The following is a 17677-nucleotide window of genomic DNA, read 5'->3' as shown; positions in this document are numbered from 1 at the left end:
CGAACCTTTCAGTTATTGAGAAGAAGTCTTTTAAAGATTTTAGCCTTTTTGACCCCTGCAACCTTAATGAAGTTCTTGAAAAGGTAATTCATTTGAACAAACTTTGTAGCCCTTCAATGAGAACCCTGGGTCTTCCGGTTATTGAGAAGAAGTTGTTTGAATGAAAAATTTACGCACGGTGCAGGGTGACGGAAAAAAACATGATGACTATAGGTCATCCTGGCCCTTTGGGATCAGATGACATAAAAACAGACCACTCAGATCTCATCACCACCATAAGGTAGAGAGAGAAAGAGTTGCAGATGACATAAAGGCTGACATATTGTGCAGTATAAAAAACAAACACTGGAAAAGTAAAGTATATCAATTTGAATTTTTATTCAAAATAAAGAGATGTGATAGTCAGAAATAAATTAGTATATTTGCAACATGCATTTAACTACCGGTACATGTAGTACACAAATTAAAACCAAGCACTTTATAATTGTATAATCTGTATAACATTACATAACATTTTCATGACCAAGCATTTTGTGAATATTTCACTCACTTAAGATTGAATACACAGTCTCACACCCGAGTATAGCCTGCAGCAACTTACAATAAATTCCAGAAGATCTGTGCTAGTATGTGCACATTGCCTATGGCTTTTACATCAAATACATTTTTGGTGAATACAAGTGTATAAATATGTATAACCAACAACACATTAACTATAATGACACAGTATTGATGTTACACATGTAAATAATAATATGCATGTGTAATGAAAAATGAAAAAAAAAAAAAAAAAAAAAAAAATATAACAAGTGTAAATAAAGCAGACATTATGTTATATGTGATATGTAATTAATATTAGACCCAACATCAAAGTTGCATTTTCTTCTCCGGTAACATTCAGAAGAGTTTAGTAGTCATTGTTTTTATTACATATACCGTTTAGTTCACAGTACTGTAGAAAATAGTAACACATAATACACTCAAGTTTACCAATACCTCATACTTTTTGTAGTATGATTACCGTATTGGGAGTCGAAAAGCAAATGTAAAAAACATATCTTATACAAACAAAATGTTTTCTTACAAGTCACTGGATGATTTGTTCTTGTGTAATACAAGCAAAATACAAAAAAAAGAGGTTGTAGCTTCTTGCCTTTATTTCGAACAATGTACTTGATTTTTACAACTTTCATATATATATCACTCAAAGCTGATTAAAAAGTACATCAACTAGCCTATAATTACTAAAATGACAACAAAATATTGATGTAAAACCCTATATGATTGCATAGACAAGCAATGCTTATCTATAGACATTGAAGTCCTAAGGAATTACTAATATGTTGCTGTTAATATCTTATAGCTAAAACATGTTTTTAACCAATGAAAAAAACAGATTTTACATATTTGTTCTCTTTACTTTTCCATTATTTCCCTCTTCCTTTGAAGCACATTATGTAGATAATAATAAATATCACGAAAAGTTGGATTTTCAACATTTTTAACTTCAACATATAACAATAGAATTTTGGAATAAAGTGGAACATGTTAACAGTTTATGTCTTGTTATATTTGTCCGACAAAATGTGATATTAAAGGATGTGACATACAAAAAGTATTGATTGGATGACATGAGGTAGCTTAGAATATCATCTGATGCCCAGGGGTATAATCTTGATCTCAAATCCAACACAAGTTACAATAATGTCCAGTTAAAAACTTAAATCAGTTAGGCAAATAGTGAAATACAACCCTGACATAAAACATAACATCAAAAACTCAACCTTTACAAATAATTTAAATCAAATTATTTGAATATTCCAATGTCAATTAGCAAAAAAAACTTCCTTTCCTTATTTCCATAAAATATACCTGGTATAATGTACAAAAGATGATGAAAACAGGTAAAAAACATGCAATTATTTCAAATAAATACCTGACAGCACTGATATGTTTTTCATAATCAAACGAACATAGACAAAAAGTAACCAATATCAGTTTTATATAAAAAATAAATGTATTCTTTGTTGCATCCTTGTACATGTAAATATATTCAAGAACATAACTTTGAATATGGACACATGATAATGCTAAAGTACTTTTTATAATCATATTCATTACTCCAACATTTGTCAAAAACTATGTGCGTTTATGAATACTTGCTTATACAAATAGTTAAATGCACCAGAAGTATTCCTCGGCCCTATGCCCAGGAGATAACTCTTCATGCAGTTAAAATTTTATTCAAAACTTACATGCACCAACAAAGTTAATTGCATTCCTACGCAAAACGAAACTAGCATATATGTATGTATAGTGACATGTAATTTGCACTATGTTTATGAATATTTGCATGTTCAAATAAATAAACTACACTAGAAACTTTCCTCGACCCTATGCCCAGGAGGTAACTCTACCGACTATGTATTATTATTAATGATAATAATAATAGACTTTCATTAGGGGACAAATTAACAACAAATCACAGTTCAATTTAAAAAATGAGGGAGAATAATACCAGAAATATAAAACTGGAGGTTGATGAAATAAGAAAGATAGACGAAAAAATATCACAGTTACTTCTGTGTCACAGGTAACCTGATCAATCATGGCGAACTCAGCTTCTGTGTTGGTCGTATCAACTCTTGCCACGTCAAAGGAGTTATCGCCATTATTGACCACGCACCACAATCTTTAAATCATTTATGTATGGTTATAATATGAAATGATTTCAGGCCAGTACCACATGTAATTGCCATTATGTACCAAATCTTGTTAAAAAAGTCAGAAATCTTGTGGAAACATTTCTTGATTGCCTATTCTATGTTAAAGTGTAATGACTTCTATAAATCTCATAATAACCCCTCAAATAACCATAACAAACCTGATCTATTACAAATTCTTCATCAAACCCTTATATTACTGTAACAAACCAAGTTTGTTGGAAACAACCTATCCTTTTCATTAGAAGGAGCCAGCAAGAGCAACAGAAAGTCTTTTCCTGTATCGTTCATGTTTTTGTTCATTCCAGATATGCAAGAAAAATTGTAGGTAAAAGACAAAATTTGTTTGATTCATTTGGCGAGCAGCTGGCTTAATGCATTGCAAAAAGCTGTTGAATTGTTCACAAATTTCAGAGTTTATGGTATCTAAACCAAGAAGCCTTGATGACCTATAGCCCTTTGAACATTTATGGGAGAAACCATGAAATATATCATGAAAAAATCTCACCTTTTCAAAAAATCCACTTTCTCTGTTGAGACAATATTCTTGCAAATTACATCCAAAATCATAGAAAATATCTTTTGGAGGGACTTCAATGTGACTATAAAGGGATGCATAAGGGTCTTTTCTACCCTCAGCATATGCCATGTGGAATCCATAGCAATGTCCGTGTGACGGACAAAACCATAAAAATAAAGATGTAGATCCTCTTGCTGAAATTTGGGCTTTCGAAAAAAGTTTATGACAGGTCTCAAAAGACATGGGATGATCATCAGCTTCTGTATTCCTTGCTGCCTTTCCCTCATCTATGGTAAATTTACGAATATTTCTCAAAGCATTACCACTTGGTGTGAAGTAATAGGCCCGCCCATATTTTGCAGGATTATATGTACCTATCTGTTCTACTGCTTCTTCTGGTGGGAAAGAAACAAAGGAATCTACACAAGTTAATATATATTTAATGAATTTGACAATATCTTGTGGCAACAAATTTTCATTCTGATTGCAATACATAGAATTTGCAATGAGATCTCTGACCTCTGGACAGTAAAATCGTAAGTTTTGCATGGCAGCATTGAAATATCTATCCCCATTTTCATCTGGATTATTACTACTACTGATGTAAACAAGTAGTTCATCTAATGATGACACAATGCACTTTGGAATAATAGTAGACAGTGGTGCAGTAGTAGATAGCATAATCAACAACTTTGCATAGGCAATTTTTTCAACATCTGGCATATTACCTACAAGGAAGCGCTCAAATGAGTCCTTAACATCTTCAGGTAAAACGGTCTGAAGAAAATCTGTCCTAGCAATAACATTATCTTCATCAAGATTAACGTCTGCAATTTGCTTTTCTTCCCCGAAAACTTTGTTTGCAAGAAAAAACAGGTGCTCTCTACACACTTTCATATTTTCAGCACTAATATCAACTGAACTTTTTAAGAAACAACGATCTAATCTACGATGTAGCGTTTGATAAACTGCAGGTTCCGATGGTTTTTCAATAGGTTCAAAAACAGCATTTCGAAAGCCAATCCCTATTTTTGTTCCATCACATGCTAATTGGTGTGGTGTAAAATTTACATACTTCGCATGGTTTTCTGAAATCAATATGCATGTTTGATGCCCAGCTGAACCACCATTTTAAAAAAACTCCAGGGTCCATAAAACTTCGAGATTTTGGAAAACGTCTGATATAAGTTGATGTCATACTTTTGCAAAACCCTGAAAATGTTGTTTTAGAATTCAAAACTTGATGTACATACATCCAACCAATTTCGTCACCTGCAGCTGTATCAGAGCTATACACATGGATACATGATGATTCCCCTTCATCCCATGGTAACAGGCAGCAGGAAGCTGTACATGTACGTGTATGAATATTACATAAAACTGGGGCAATCTCAGTGTACAGGCGGATGCGTCTTTTAAAAATTGTAACACCATCAGGATATTCAGATCTTGTCCAACCTGCCCCACATGGACATGTTGTCAAAGGTATAGACTGAACAAATATAGGACCTTTAAGGCATCCATCTACCCGAGGGATACAATCTTCATTCTTATCATTTAACAAATCCCGTATTTGTACAGCAGCTGTTAACTCTTCAGAACATTCCTTCCTGGCCGAATGAGAACTTTTACATGTGAATTTCCACAAACCAGAGGAAACATCAAAACATTCAGTATTATTGCTAAAGTCTTCCAATATATCTGACCCAATGTCAAGCTCAATTTGAGGCAAGTCTGCATGAGGATCATCAAAAGGTTGTTCATCAAAATCCTCAATACTTTCTAATTTGAACGTCTGCCATTCTTGGGACTTGTGGATGCATTTTAAATGTTCACACAGTGAATTTGAATCATCAAACAATTCAATATTGCGTTTGGCTCCTTTTATGGATTTGCAGTATCCATTTAAACATGAAATGACATATTTACCAGTAGATGCATTGAAAGTAATGTGCACAAATGAAGGTTCTCCATCAGGTAAATTAGAAACTGAAAACTTCCTTGTATTATTTCTACCCATCAAAGTAACATATGGTTTCTCACATAATTCTAAACCTTCAGAGACTTTAAGATCAAGTGCAGTTTTATTTTCCTGAGAAATAAGGATACTTGGAATAACACATTCTTTCAAAAAGCGACAATGCATGCATTTTACACTAGTTGAAACATCAATTAAGCTATTTTGGAAAACATCTTCTCCTCTGGCGCATTCTATTAGAGTTCTGTATATTCTACACGAACACCTATACACAAAACCATCCTCTGTTCTTTGCCGAGAGGTATGAACATAATCAAAATTCGAAAATTTTCCATTTTCAGGATTGTAATCATTTAAAACTATGACTATTTTATCATCAGTATTTAAATGGATACTTAAAGTACCTGACTGTATAACATCTCGCTTGAAGCTATCGAAAATTGTACATGTCTCTGCTAAATTTTCTACAGGTGAGCTTCCAAGGGCAATAGAAAGCATTTCCCTAGTTGCTATGCCATTTCTAGTAAGTTTTGTTGCAGGAGCAACTTCAACATTATTATCTGTATTAGGACAAGCAACTAACGGTGTGGAAGTTACATTTCCTTGTAAACTTAACCCCATTGAACTTTCAAAAATATTGAATAACTTATGAGTATCATTTTTCAAAAACAGCCATGAGATTTGGTAACGGAAAGATTTTGGTATTGACTTAGATGTTGGCAGTCTTTCCTCAAATCTAACTTTTTCTTTCAATAGTGAATGGCTATTTGATAAATAATTCAGATAAATAGACTGGTTTAAAAGAGGTAGAGAATTGGGAAAATTTTCTTCAGCAAAATGCTCAGACAACTTGCTTTGTTCGGTCCGTCTTTGGAGAGGAAATGACAGAAATTGATCTTGAAATTTTTTTCTGTCAGAATCAGAAGTATTTGTATGTAAAAACCAATCATCTGAGGACTCTGACTCTATATGTGCATGAAATCCCTTTCTGACACAATGAGAGAGATTAAGCACAAAATTCACACCACAATTTTCAGCATGACTTAAACTATTTCCCAAAAGTTGTTTAAAGTTTTTCAAATTATACTTATAATTTTTATCAGTTCTTCCTTTTTTGCCTTTGATCGTCCTTTCACTTTCACGATTTTTACTTAATGTTTTAATGTCAGATTTTGTAACAACTTGACTCAAAAATAATGCTTCAGAAGAAATGTCTAATGCCTCGAGTAAGTAATTTTTCAGCCATTGAGACATGAAACCAGTATAGCAACCTGATTCAACATATCTTGCATAAAAAATGCTTCTTTCATCAACCTCTACCATAAACACATTACAAACAAATACACCTTCAGTAGTATCCGGTGATGTAGAAAGCCTTATTGCACAATCTTCTGCTTCTAGTAAAAATTTAGATTTTTTTGTAATAAAATTATTTTCTTGTAATTTTTCTACTATTTTCAACTCTGTAACTATAGCAGTGTTACACCTCTCTAAATTTTTCATTAAAATTGTCTTCCATGGACAGTCATAAAGATGTGGTTGCGAATGAGAAGTTTTCATTTTTTTAACTCTTTTAGTATTATGTAGAGTGAAGGTAGTACTTGTACCTTGGAGTTCAGGTCTAGAAGTTACAATTCTAGTGTGATCAGTGTTGTCAGGCATTTTCACACAATACACATCATTAAATAATGGCATATTTAGTTCCTGTTTATCAGTATCGTCATTAATACAATATTGCTCATCAACGATTCTATATTCATTACCCTTGAATTCCCATTTTCCTGGTGGCTGCCTTGAAATGAAATTCTCCACCTTTTCGTAATATTCTTTTGGACTCTTCTGTTGTAAATGGAAAAGGTACATCATGTGGTCAAATATGGTGTACCTCTTCTTGATGGTAAATGAAGAATCCAACAGTAAAAGGTTCAAGTCACCTCTCTGTAAAGAAAAAGAATACACAAATCAAATGAGTCGTGAACTGAGTAACTGGTTCCGATTTCTCAAATAAACTTATTAAAGTCAAATTCTGACCAAAGTAATTTTTTGTCACATAAATTACATAAGGAGAAGAATTTAAGTTTTGATTTGTCTTCTATTCTCAGTTTGAGACATGAGGTTTTTAACTTGCCAAGTTGTCACTCTCCACAAAGAGTGCTTTCAAACAAAACTTGATCCACATGTTTATACTCAAATGGTAAATCGGTACTGAATTCCCAAATGGCAAAATTACTAATCAATATCAATTAAACCATTTTGTCTATAAGATAAATATAAAACATGTTGTTGCTTCAGTTCAAGATTCTTACTGTAAATCTGAAATTAATTTTAAAATTAAAGTAGATCACTTTGACAAATAACATGTTCAAGATTATTCATTAAACATAAAATCTGCTTTCCCAAGTGCCTTCAATGCTTCAGTCGCTTTTCGTGAGAAATAAATGATTTTATTTATCAGTACATATGCTATGAGGTCATATTAAGATTACTATTTATCATATGACTTCCATGTTTTCCCATTCAATATATCCATTTAATAAATCTTATTTACACGTGTAATATAACCTATCTGCATGGTGATTGGTTGATTCTGATGAATGGTACGTATTTCAACTGATCGATTGATTGATCATCTAGCAGAAAACTCCAAACAGGAAGAAACATAGGCATATATTAGCCATATGATAAATAGAATCTATCATTCGTTTCCCTTCATATTAGATTGATGATATTCTTTTCAAATTTTTCATTTTTTGCTCTTAAAAGGCCATGAAAAATTATAAACTTGCATTATAAATCTAATATGGAGGGAAACTCATTTAAGAGTAATATAAGTTGTCAAATATAATATAAAGGGAACTTCTGCTCAAAGTCTATGTCTTCAAACCTTGTGAGTTTTATAACAAGAGATCCCAGAGGGATCTTGGCGCCCACCAAAGAATGATCTATGTCTGACAATGGAAAGATGGATCTTTTCTCTACTTTTTAAACCTTTTCAAACATATACTACACATAAAATTTGAGACAGATCGCTTCAGTTCTTTCAGAGAAATAGCAGTAACAAACTTCAACTATCAAAATCCGAGATGGTTCCTTGGCGATCATCTTGTTGATGATCCGTCCCAAATCGCAATATGCACATCTAGAGCCCTAGGGGAACCTACATGTGAAATTTGAGAATGATCCATTCAATACTTTCTGAGAAATAGCGATAACAAACTTTAAATATCAAAATCCAAGATGGCTGCCTGACGGCCATCTTGTTGACCGGTCGGTCCCAAAACGCAATATGCACAACTAGGTCCCTAGGGGAACCTACATGTGAAATTTGAGACAGATCCCTTCAGTACTTTCTGAGAAATAGCGATAACAAACTTTAAATGTCAAATTCCAAAATGGCTGCCTGGCGGCCATCTTGTTGACTGATCGGTCCAAAAATGCAATATGCACAACCAGGTTCCTAGGGGAACCTACATATGAAATTTGACACAGGTCCCTTCTGTACTTTCTGAGAAATAGCGATAACAAACTCAAGCTATCAAAATCCAAGATGGCTGTCTTGTTGACCGATCCGTCCCAAAATGCAATATGCACAACTAGGGCCCTAGGGGAACCTTCATATGAATTTTGAGACAAATCCCTTCGGTACTTTCTGAGAAATAGCGATAACAATAATTGTTAACGGACGGACGGACGGACGACGGACCACGGACAAAAAGTGATTTGAATAGCCCACCATCTGATGATGGTGGGCTAAAAATGTAGTTAATGTCAATAATAAATGGCTTTAATATTATAAATGTTAAAAATCAGGGCAATGCAACCAAAGCTTATCAATAACAAGTTAATACATTTCAATGATTTATATTTCAAGTAACAAATATAGATAGCATTATACTAACCAAGGCAGGCGGGCAAAGCCGTAGATCTGTGGAATGCTCATCAAGATAACCGGAAGGCAATGCCTCACACCAGGAATCGAGTGATTCGAAAATAGTAGTCTGTAATTAAAATACCAATTATCAAAAACAAAGTAAAGAATTTCTTTTAAAAGAATCCAAAATAAAGCTTTATGAATTTTGAATGTTATGTTATTGTTTGCTCAACACTTATTTCAAAACAAACTACTAGAATGTATAAAAACAGAATGGTGTTATTTATTACCTTGTATATGTGTTGAAGAATATGAGATTCCATATCTCTATCAATAATGTCAGGAGCTCCCCAGACACAATCTCCCCATCCACATATGATGTCAAACACATGGGTACCAGATATGTGTCTGGCAAGGTCTTGTATTGATGGAAACGTCTGCTCATTACCTCCACATGTTTCATGTTCACACTACAAAACGATGCAAAACATTATTACATCTATAGCATCCAAACATAGATAAACAAAATTATTACAAATGCATTTGTTGCAAGCCGTAAAATACAGTTCAGTACATCAATAGTAGACAACATAAATATCCTAATATAAGTTTGTTACTTTAAAAATAATACAAGAAATTATATCTGAAACAAAATGATGAAAACTAAGACAATTCAAACTATTGTGTAAAAGAATGTATGCATTGCTGATTTACTTACCTTATAGATTGGGCCAGGATTTGCCTCAATATCACCACAGGACAACAAGGGTATAGATGTTCCTGTGTGAAGACCAATGATGCTAGTGTTTGTGTTGCTTGTAGTTGGGTCTTCTTGTGCGAAATGGTTATTTATGTTGGGTTGGGATGTTGTGTTGGTTGTGTTATTGTTTCTGTTTAATGATTTTGGCTGTGTGTTATGTGTGCTGGTGTGTTTGTGACTTGTTTGTTTGTCTGAAAGTAATATATAATATACATGTATAGATAATAATAACATTACACAAAAGGAAATCATTAAACAAGTTATCACATTATTTAAAAAAAAATCGATTTAATTGTCTTGGTATATATTACATATTAAAATTAATATATCCGTAGTACTTCCTTTAAATTTCTTTTTCTCTCTCTATATTGCTACTTTCTGCTTGCTTTTTAAATTGAAAATCTATGTGTTGCAATGAAATTTGCTGTTGTTGTGGTATTCTCCACTTACTGTAGGTTTCACCCAGAAAATGTCCTCAAATGAATATGCAAATAAAAACTATATCACTGAGTCAATTATACATACCAGTACTATTTCCCTGGCTCCTGTGGCACTTGCGATAGTGGTCAAGGAATTTTATGTCATTGTTGTGGTATGTGCCACAACAATGCGTCCCCAGCTTCTTGGTGATTTGCTGAAATGATAATAATAAAACAAATTATTTTATTTTACTTATAAAATGTACTATGCTTCTACTTTAATCTACACACATTTTATTTTATTGTTTTTAAAGACCAAGATATTTACCATTTTATTATTATGAATCTCTAAAAAAAATCAATTGCACTTTGTACAATGTAGATAACATAACATATTATCACTGGAAATGAAATCTGAACATGCTGACTGATTAAACTCCGAGTTATTGTAACTTATATTTCATGATGTTATCTTACTGTATCTTTTCTTTTTGTTGTCTTCTTGACCGATCGAATGTGATTGTTCTGCAATTAGAAATAAAGCACTAAATTCATGTATCTATAAAAAATCTCTAATAATGTACAATTTTTAGTTAATACATAATGTCAATAATATCTTTTTTTTATGAATTAAGAATATGGAAAGAGCAAAGGTTAAATCTAATTAAATTTCAAAGGAGTTACTGACCTGAAATTTAAACACAAATTTAACAAGTGGTCCAAGAAGTATCGAAAAAATTATCATGGAGATGTATACCAATTTCAACATATAATTAAATGAATAATGGAATTCTAAACAAGCGAAAGATTATACTTAACAAATCAAACTGTAACTGATAAGTAAAATATTAACATAGACTTCGTCAAAATTTGATGAATATAAGAAAGGTGATCAAGAGGACAAATTAACCGAGAATTCTGATAACATCTTTCTTTAACATACCTCATTTTTGACTTTGGTCTCCTCAAATAATGACACAACACACTTTGGTTTCACAACAATCGCAAAGCTGTCGTCAATGTCCAGTGTAACATTGTATGGAGACAGCCTATTGAAATGAAATTGAATGAAAATAAAATGAGACATATTGATAATTAATGACCACACTTCCTACAATTATAAGTAGTAAATATACTATGGAAAGATGTCGGGTGTCAATACACAGCTATATATATAAATATATATATATGTACATAAATGTGAATAACTTTTTTTTTAAATGTACAGTACAGACAATGTTCAATACTATCAAATCTTTCCTGTATGATCAACAGTGCTAGATCTCTCTACCAACTGAGTGAAAGAGGCGCCATACTCCATCTGACAGCAAAGATTTAGAGGCTTTGCTTATAAACATCCAACCACATCAGGTGCTCTTTTTACAATTACAGAAAAAAAACTGTGGTAGAAAGAAGAGAGACAGCCACAAATCAATTAAAGTTAAAGCAGATGAAAACAAGGATATGCAAATTAATAACAAAATGCACTAAATCGAAATTACACATTTAGTTAGTAAAGCAATAAACATTGATGCCAGCATGCAATTACAGAAAAATGATAATGAAGCATTCATATAACAAACGAATCCTTCATGCATGTGATATCATTAGTAGGAGTGAAACAGTTCTAACGTCATGAACCGTGGTATACTTCTTTTCGTTCTATACACAGTATTCTCAGAATTACGGTACATGAATATACCGAAAACTTTTTCTGGGTGGCTTGTGGCAGTCCAAAGCACTTATATACTGTATATAAGCGGGTTTCTGATTAGTGTAGCCAGTTTTCATAACGGCCAATCACGCGGCATTACAGTAACCTTGTTATTGACGGAAAAATGTAATCTGTCAATATAATCTGCCTTGGCATCTTAACGCTCTGCTATATGGCATTATTTGGGATATTCTATGTAGAAACGGTTATATAAACAAATTTAAAGAGTGTACTTGTCTAGCATATGGTTGATTCAAGATTTGAAACATTGTAGCATGTAAGATTTAGGTCTTAATATTAGAAATGTATTATCTATGATGTAAGAGTTTACAATGGTGGGTGTTACTTTTGATATACTCTTGATATTTTCCCATTTTGGCAGATATGAATATCAAATGTATTAACCGAACCATGAACAATGTATCACAATACGAACCGAACCAGAGAAAGCGTACCATTTCACCCCTAGTCATGAGATCAGTTCAATGCAAATTTTTTTTTTTTTTTTTTAGCCCTTGGCAGCCACATAATGTCAATATAAAGAGTTAGGTCAGAAACACCCAAGTAGTTTGTTTAAAATCAAGGACATAAAAAATATACTAGGTAATTTTGTTTTATCACAATAACTTCTATCAAATAATTAATAACTCTAATATACAAATGACATAATGTATAGACATATAATTCCATTTAAAAATAGCTTTTATACAATACTTAATGGTATAGTTGAATGTATACTACATTTAAAACTTTAACAGCTAAGATAACTCAATAGTTAAAAGTCCATAAAAAGAAGAAAAATTGCACGAAAATAAACTTTTCGTGAGAAAAGCATTAATGCGGTTTCTAGTCTACCAAACAAAAACAGAGCTTTAGTATCAACAAAGTTAATCAACATTACATGCTCAACTCTTTTTAGTATGAACAAAGTTAATCAACAGGATATTTTTAATTATAAATGTATACCGTTGATAAATATGTTCACCATCTAGTGAGTATGAGGACAGCTAAGAAAAAACATGTATGTTGTGAAAAATATGCAGAAGAATATTCCGTATTAATTGTGAGCACACAGCAAAGCATATTCATTCACCAACAACAGAAACATGTTCAGAGCAAATAAATAATTAATGCTAAGATATTATCATATTACACATGTACATTGTTAAAATATAACTTAAAAGTGTTATGCAAAATTTTATAAATGCTTTAAATACTGGTTTAAAATTAGTGCTCATTTTCTACATGATCAAAAGACTTTACAAATAAAAAGTTAAAGTTATATGTCCCATGAATCAATAAGAGCTTCCTATATGTTATTCACCTAAAAAGTTCACAATATTTTGAAAATTACAATAATTGCAATGCATGTATATGTACAGGTTTCAATTTTACAAGTACAAATTAGAGCTGACATTATATTTATGTTTACAGTGTAGTGGAATGAGTACATAGAGTCAGACCATGACGCTAAGTTGTGGTCTACAATCTCATTCACATTTGTGTAGCATTATTTGTAATTGTAAAGTAATTTCTTCAGTTCAGGCATAAAAAAACAATAACTTTACTGCTAATCGTAGGTAATGTTTATAAAGTATCATACATATTTGTCTGTCCATTTCAATGATTTTCACAGCTTAATTAATTCATCAAACCTTATGGTTTTCAATGTATTACTGAAGCAAAAATAACATGTCAAAATGTTCGCACAGTTACGGCACATACAACTTCAATATGTACACAAGAGAAACATAAAGGATAGAAAAAAATAAAAATCTGAACAGTCCACAGCCTCTATATATATGGATGTAGAACGGAAATGAAATGAAGTGGACATATATAGCATATTGGCAAATTCATTACAAACACATTATAACTAAATGTGAAGTAGAACAAGAATATATATCACTTACCACTCTACGATTAGAAAATTTCTTTCTTTTGAATCTCCTCCTCCTCCTCTTCAATTTATCGGTACATTCAGTTCTGCAGGTGTTTTTCTATCAATGTTCAATAATATAATTAAGTGCAATCATCACACAATAAAAACGTCAAACAGAGTTCCTACAATATATCATTGCCTATTGAAGTCATTAAAACACTAATTCAAATGTGTATTGCATAAAGATGAATAACAAAAAAGTTTCATAGCCTTACTATGTGCAGTTTCATTACATTTTCTAATAACATTTATATATGCTAAAAAAAGAAATATATACATGCAAATGTACTACAAGTCCCCTTTAAATCATCCTTCACAGAAAAAATCTAAAGAGTTATATATACTGGTACATAGAAAACAATATCTGAAATACCATACCAGGTTGTATGTACATGTATATACATTAATATTATTATACTTACTTTTACTGTTTCTTTCTTTCTTTCACTTGGAACATGCACAGCTGGCATAGCCCACACTACTTCAGCATAGGTCAAACGCCTAAAAAGAATTATTATTTTATTTTAAATTGATTTTTGTAACCTTTTGCATTTACTTGCCAGTAGTCACAATGATCATGATATCATGTACGTGCCAGTAGCCACCAAGATCATTATATAACCATATAAAATCAAAATCAACCATTTGATTACACAACTAGCTTTAATTATTAACCTTTATATCAATCTATAAGCATGTACATGTACATGTATATAAAATATCAAAGAAACACAATTTAACAAAGCATGACAATTTATTGACTCGTGCCCTATCCGGGCCTCGAACTCACGATCTACGGCACCCAAACACCTAGCCAAACATAGCTGCGCCTTCTACCACTGCGCCACATCCACATCCCCAAAAAAGGATGTTTCAATGACGAAGTGATAGTCGGTTCGATATGCTGACATGATCACTGTGGAAATTGTCAATTAAATCTATGGATCAACAACACATAGTGGTAGTGGTAGAAGGCGCAGCTATGTTTACCTAGGCGATTGGGTGCCGTAGATCGTGAGTTGGCCAGGATATGGCACGAGTCAATAAATTGTCATGCTTTGTTAAATTGTGTTTCTTTGATATTTTATATAAAATATAAGAAACACTAGACTTGGTCGCTAGGCCTTACTGCCTTCACAGGCGTCTTTAGGCATGCATATATATATATATATATATATCTGGTACACTGCTCTTCAATTCTGCGCACTTGCTCTTCAATTACTAATACCTACTTCCAGCATTTTCCCGTTCTGTTCTACGCGTTTTTGATCCTTTACATATGCTGCCCAGCAAAAGGCGACTAAATTTGGGGCTTTGTTTCTTTGCAAACACACCGAGGAAATAGGCGACTAAATTTGCATCCTATACCAATGAGCACCATAAATAAATTTCGCCACACATTTGACGTCACACGTGGCACGCTTTCCAGTCATCGCTCATACTTTAGCGTTCTGCCGAACGGCATGGATAAATTTGTGTAGATCCGGCCTTCGGCTGCCACTTGCCGAAAGGTTAATTGCGCTCCAATGTGCTATATAGTTTAATATCTGTCTGCTTTGTCCCGCATTACTGTTCGTATCCTATTATGTAATCGTGTTCGTTTTGTATGTCTTGATAAAGGGGCAGATCGCCTCGAAAATTTGACAATTTTGTTTTGTCCACACGGTTGGAATTACTTCCTTGTCCCGTATATTCTGGTACATATATAAAGAAATGGAGCCGCGTGCGATCAGACTCTTACTCAGTTGTTCTCAATCAGTTGTTCTCAATGACAAACGCTCATCAACACACTCTTTTAACTATGACGTCTACCAGGATGTGGTCCTTGGACATATGTATTTTGTCTTTTCGCTGGAGATTGCATTTTTTACTAATAGTATCTATTCCTTGGAAAATGTGGATCAATTACAATCCCACATCTATCACAGACTATCAAACTTACTATATATATATGGCTGACAGTGGCTGTAATCTAGTACACGCATATTAGAAAAATGCGTACCATGACATCTCATACACACAAAATGGAACAATTGACGTTTCACATTTTTCTGATAAGCATGTGCGAGGCGACGCCAACTGTCAGCTATCGTAAGAACTAAATCAGCCTCCAACATTTAAACATCTGTGTTTAAATTCGCTGTATATATATAATATATATAAATTAAGTGTTTTAAATACATACGCTGAGTATTGTCTGAATTTACATGTCCCTGTGTCAATCAAATGAATTGGTCGAGAGTGTCACTTTGACCCTTCATGACCTTGCACACGCCAGTTAAACTAATTAAAATTATATTGTAATTCCGCTCCACTACGATGCTCTTCGTTGTGCTCCAATACAAGATCTATAGCTAACAATGCCCCATTCGGGGTTACCTCAGCATGACCCCTGAGGTTAGCCAATCAGCGTCTACGGAATCTTCGGTGTGGTTATTGTGTCATTTGGAAATATAAACGGCTAACAGTACGTCCCGAAATGTTACGATTCTAGGCCATTGGTCATGCTGAGGTGACTCGATCTGAACAGGGATTTGTTAGATCTTGTATGGGAGCGTAACGTACATAAAGCATCGTAGTGGAGCAGAATTACAAGTGTAATTTAAATTAGACTGACACGCCAAACTGATTAAAATAAGATGATGATCCTTATACCCAATCCATCCAATAGAGGATCTGACAACATCCCATAAGGAGTCATGTTCGGGTGACCTTTAGACCACCTGTACTTCAGGTCAAATGCATTTTCTACACCTTACTACATCAATGGAGTGTAATGGAATCTAAACGTTATCTACACTCCCTACGGCCGTCTCTGTAATGATACGGGTGTATTTATATGTTAGACTAGTATTGGGTGCATGTGTCCCCTCAAAACCCCTGGGCTGTATTCTGTTTATACTAAAACATGTATACTTTCGTTTTATATACATAGTTTCATCAAATCCAAATATAAAAAGACATGTCCCAGCATATCAATGTTTACGTATCCCATCGCATGGCATGTAGCCTAAACTTTAACATACCAGTAATTAGGCCTAGTGAGTAACTGCTAAGCTTCACGTTGTGATGGAGCTGGAGCCTAGGGGTGGGGGTACACATATTACATGTACATTAAAATATAAACAATTTCTTAGAGAATATTAATGATTATCTTATTAGTTCAAACATCAAGATACCTACCACTCGTCCTCTTTTGACTGCATATTGGTTGTCCCGCTCAGGAAACCCTCGCATTTGTTATCTGCCGCCATGTTGGATACAGCAGTCGAAGCAAGATAACGATTGGTCAGCCAATCAAAACCCGCGTCATAAAATGGTTATTACAAATATGGTCTTTACACAATTTCTCCCATCCGGCCCCTGTGCAGTAAGATCAACGATTCACTCTGCTGAATAGCGAACGTCGATTCCGAAGAGCCTGTGAACAGATCGTACAACTGAATTACAAGCTAGACGAGTTGCAGTCCCGTTACCTCGGTGCCAAGAGAGACGGACTGAGAACCTTTCGCTACAGCTACAGACTTAGAATGTCGGTTGTAGAAGGCCTGCGTAACATGTACTACGACTATGCCCACCAAAAAGCTGAAGACATATCCGGATTACGAAGAGACCTGTATGGCGAAATTGTAGACGTTGTTTCCGGATCCGAAGACGATGATGAAGAGTGACCAAGAATCGAAGCAGTCTTGAATCCTATAGCAACGGCTCTTTTCAGAGCCAAACACTTTTCTCGAAAAGTGCCCATTA

General features: G+C 33.6%; 1 protein-coding gene across 1 annotated transcript; it reads right to left on the bottom strand.

Moving 5' to 3' along the window:
- Nucleotides 1–354: 354 nt before the first annotated feature.
- LOC138312730 (uncharacterized) lies at nucleotides 355–17181 on the bottom strand. The gene is made up of 10 exons (XM_069253503.1): nucleotides 17111–17181; nucleotides 14330–14428; nucleotides 13899–13946; nucleotides 11215–11320; nucleotides 10749–10796; nucleotides 10378–10486; nucleotides 9811–10043; nucleotides 9383–9562; nucleotides 9121–9219; nucleotides 355–7159 (listed from the first exon to the last, which is right to left on the bottom strand). Exons 1-10 carry the CDS (start codon nucleotides 17179–17181, stop codon nucleotides 4283–4285), a joined length of 3870 nt encoding a protein of 1289 aa, XP_069109604.1. The 3' UTR covers nucleotides 355–4282.
- Nucleotides 17182–17677: the final 496 nt, after the last annotated feature.

Source organism: Argopecten irradians, unplaced genomic scaffold (genome assembly GCF_041381155.1).
Source record: "Argopecten irradians isolate NY unplaced genomic scaffold, Ai_NY scaffold_0448, whole genome shotgun sequence".
NCBI lineage: Eukaryota > Metazoa > Mollusca > Bivalvia > Pectinida > Pectinidae > Argopecten > Argopecten irradians.
This window is presented reverse-complemented; position numbering and strand designations above follow the sequence as displayed.

What these genes read in the sequence shown, in the direction of transcription:
- LOC138312730 (XM_069253503.1), bottom strand. Translation starts at nt 17,181, where the DNA reads ATGGCGGCAGATAACAAATGCGAGGGTTTCCTGAGCGGGACAACCAAT. An exon ending in ATCCTGGCCCAATCTATAAG is followed by an intron (nt 9,563 to 9,810) that starts GTAAGTAAATCA and finishes ATCGTTTTGTAG; the next exon opens with TGTGAACATGAAACATGTGG. An exon ending in GGCTTTGCCCGCCTGCCTTG is followed by an intron (nt 7,160 to 9,120) that starts GTTAGTATAATG and finishes TTTTCTTTACAG; the next exon opens with AGAGGTGACTTGAACCTTTT.